We start from the raw sequence: 1984 nt of genomic DNA, 5'->3' as shown, positions 1-1984 counted from the left end.
AGGAGGAGGAAGCAGACGATGATGACATTGGTCCTGATTTATTAGACAGAAATCACATAAGCTATAAAGGAACTAAAAAATAGTAAAGCTCTTGGACCAGATGATATTCCAGCAAAGTTCTTAAAAATTCTAGTGGAAGATGGCAAGAAAAAACTGAAACTATTATGCCACGATTAATAAAAATGGAGTTTGGTCCGAAGATCACACAAAAATCTCAATGATTGCCTTTCCTAAGAAACCAAAAACAATAAAGTGCTCACAACTAAGAACAATAAGCTTAATTAGTCATGCATTAATAGCAATGCTTGGAAAATTACCAGGAAGGTTGAAAGGAAAAGCTGAAGAATATATTGGAAAGGACCAATTTTGATTTAGATCAAGATGTGGGACACAAGAGGTAATTGTTGGCTGTATGAGGAGGATGCAAGAAAAAGTTCTAGATGTTAATGAAGAAATGCTTGTTTGTTTCATTGACTTTGAGAAAGGAATTGATAGGGTTCAGAGGGCATTACTACGGGAAATTATAAAAACATATCCATTGGCCGGAGAGATAGAAGTTTAATAAAGAATATATATCTAAATCAAACAGTAGCAGTAAATATTGCAACTGAAGATTCAGAACCTGAAACTGTTGGAAGAGGAGTCAGACAGGGATGTTCCCTATCACCAATTCTCTTCAACTTACATGTAGAAGCAGTGATGAAAAAATCATTGGAAGTTCTGGAAAATGGCATTAAGGTGGGAGGAGAAATAGTGAAAACTATAAGGTTTGCTGATGACAAGGCAGTTGTCTGGGTGCTCGGATGTTTCGTCCCCGGACAGTTGGTCCCCGGACAGTTAGTCCCCAGACTGTTGGTTCCCGGACATTTGGTCCCTGGACAGTTGGTCGACGGACGTTTAGTTTAATGGACGTTTCGTTTAACGGACGTTTCGTCCCCCGACAGAGAGAGAAAAAAAAAAGATTGAGAACGAGATAGATGGATTATGAATATGTGTGATATATATATATATATATATATATATATATATATATATATATATATATATATATATATATATATATATAGAGAGAGAGAGAGAGAGAGAGAGAGAGAGAGAGAGAGAGAGAGAGAGAGAGAGAGAGAGAGAGAGAGAGAGAGAGATGGATTATAAAAAAATTGTTTATGAGTTTATGAGTTTCTTCCTTGAAGAAAATCATACAGTTCCACTTGTGTACTGTATTACAAAATTCAAAAATCAAGAAACATACGATACAATATTTTCTAAACTTAAAGAAGTGCGTGATTTGGATCCTAGTTCAATAACACTTGATTTTGAAAAGGCAGCAATAAATAGTGTAGAAAAACATTTTCCTAATTCTCATACTTCTGGATGTTTTTTCCACTTTGGCCAATGCCTTTGGAGAAATATTCAGACATGTGGCCTACAAAACTGGTATAATGAACCAAGAAATGCTTTCGTAATCAAAAGCCTTACAGCACTGGCTTTCGTTCCAAAGGAGGATGTCATACATGTGATTAATGAATTCATGGCTTCATTAGACGAGGAAACAGATCAGGTTCTAAAAGAATTTCTCGTCTACTTTGAGACTACTTGGGTAGGCATTGTACAGAGAGGACGACGACGACGCCCACAGTTTGATATCTCAATGTGGAATGTACGAGAAAAAACATTGCTAGGAATACCACGCACAAATAATTCGGTTGAAGGCTGGCACCGCGCATTTCAACTACGAATGTCAATCGTTCATCCAAATGTATCTCGCCTAATGACCAAACTCAAAAAAGAACAAAATGATTGGGAACTAACGATACAACATGCTTTATGCGGTATTATGCCAAGAAGAACAAAAAAAAGATATGCAATTGTAAATGAAAGGTTAAAAAAACTCTCAGATGACTATGAAAACTTAGATAAACTACAGTACTTAGAGGCCATTGCACATAATTTGTAATTCTCAATAGATTTTAGACATCTTTTTATA

General features: G+C 35.9%; 1 protein-coding gene across 1 annotated transcript; it reads left to right on the top strand.

Moving 5' to 3' along the window:
• The first annotated feature begins 1171 nt into the window (after positions 1-1171).
• Positions 1172-1954, top strand: LOC137634208 (uncharacterized). Its single transcript, XM_068366478.1, has one exon. It carries the CDS (start codon positions 1172-1174, stop codon positions 1952-1954), a length of 783 nt encoding a protein of 260 aa, XP_068222579.1.
• The last annotated feature ends 30 nt before the right edge of the window (positions 1955-1984 follow it).

This window comes from Palaemon carinicauda, chromosome 44, assembly GCF_036898095.1.
Source record: "Palaemon carinicauda isolate YSFRI2023 chromosome 44, ASM3689809v2, whole genome shotgun sequence".
Classification (NCBI taxonomy): Eukaryota; Metazoa; Arthropoda; class Malacostraca; order Decapoda; family Palaemonidae; genus Palaemon; species Palaemon carinicauda.
This window is presented reverse-complemented; position numbering and strand designations above follow the sequence as displayed.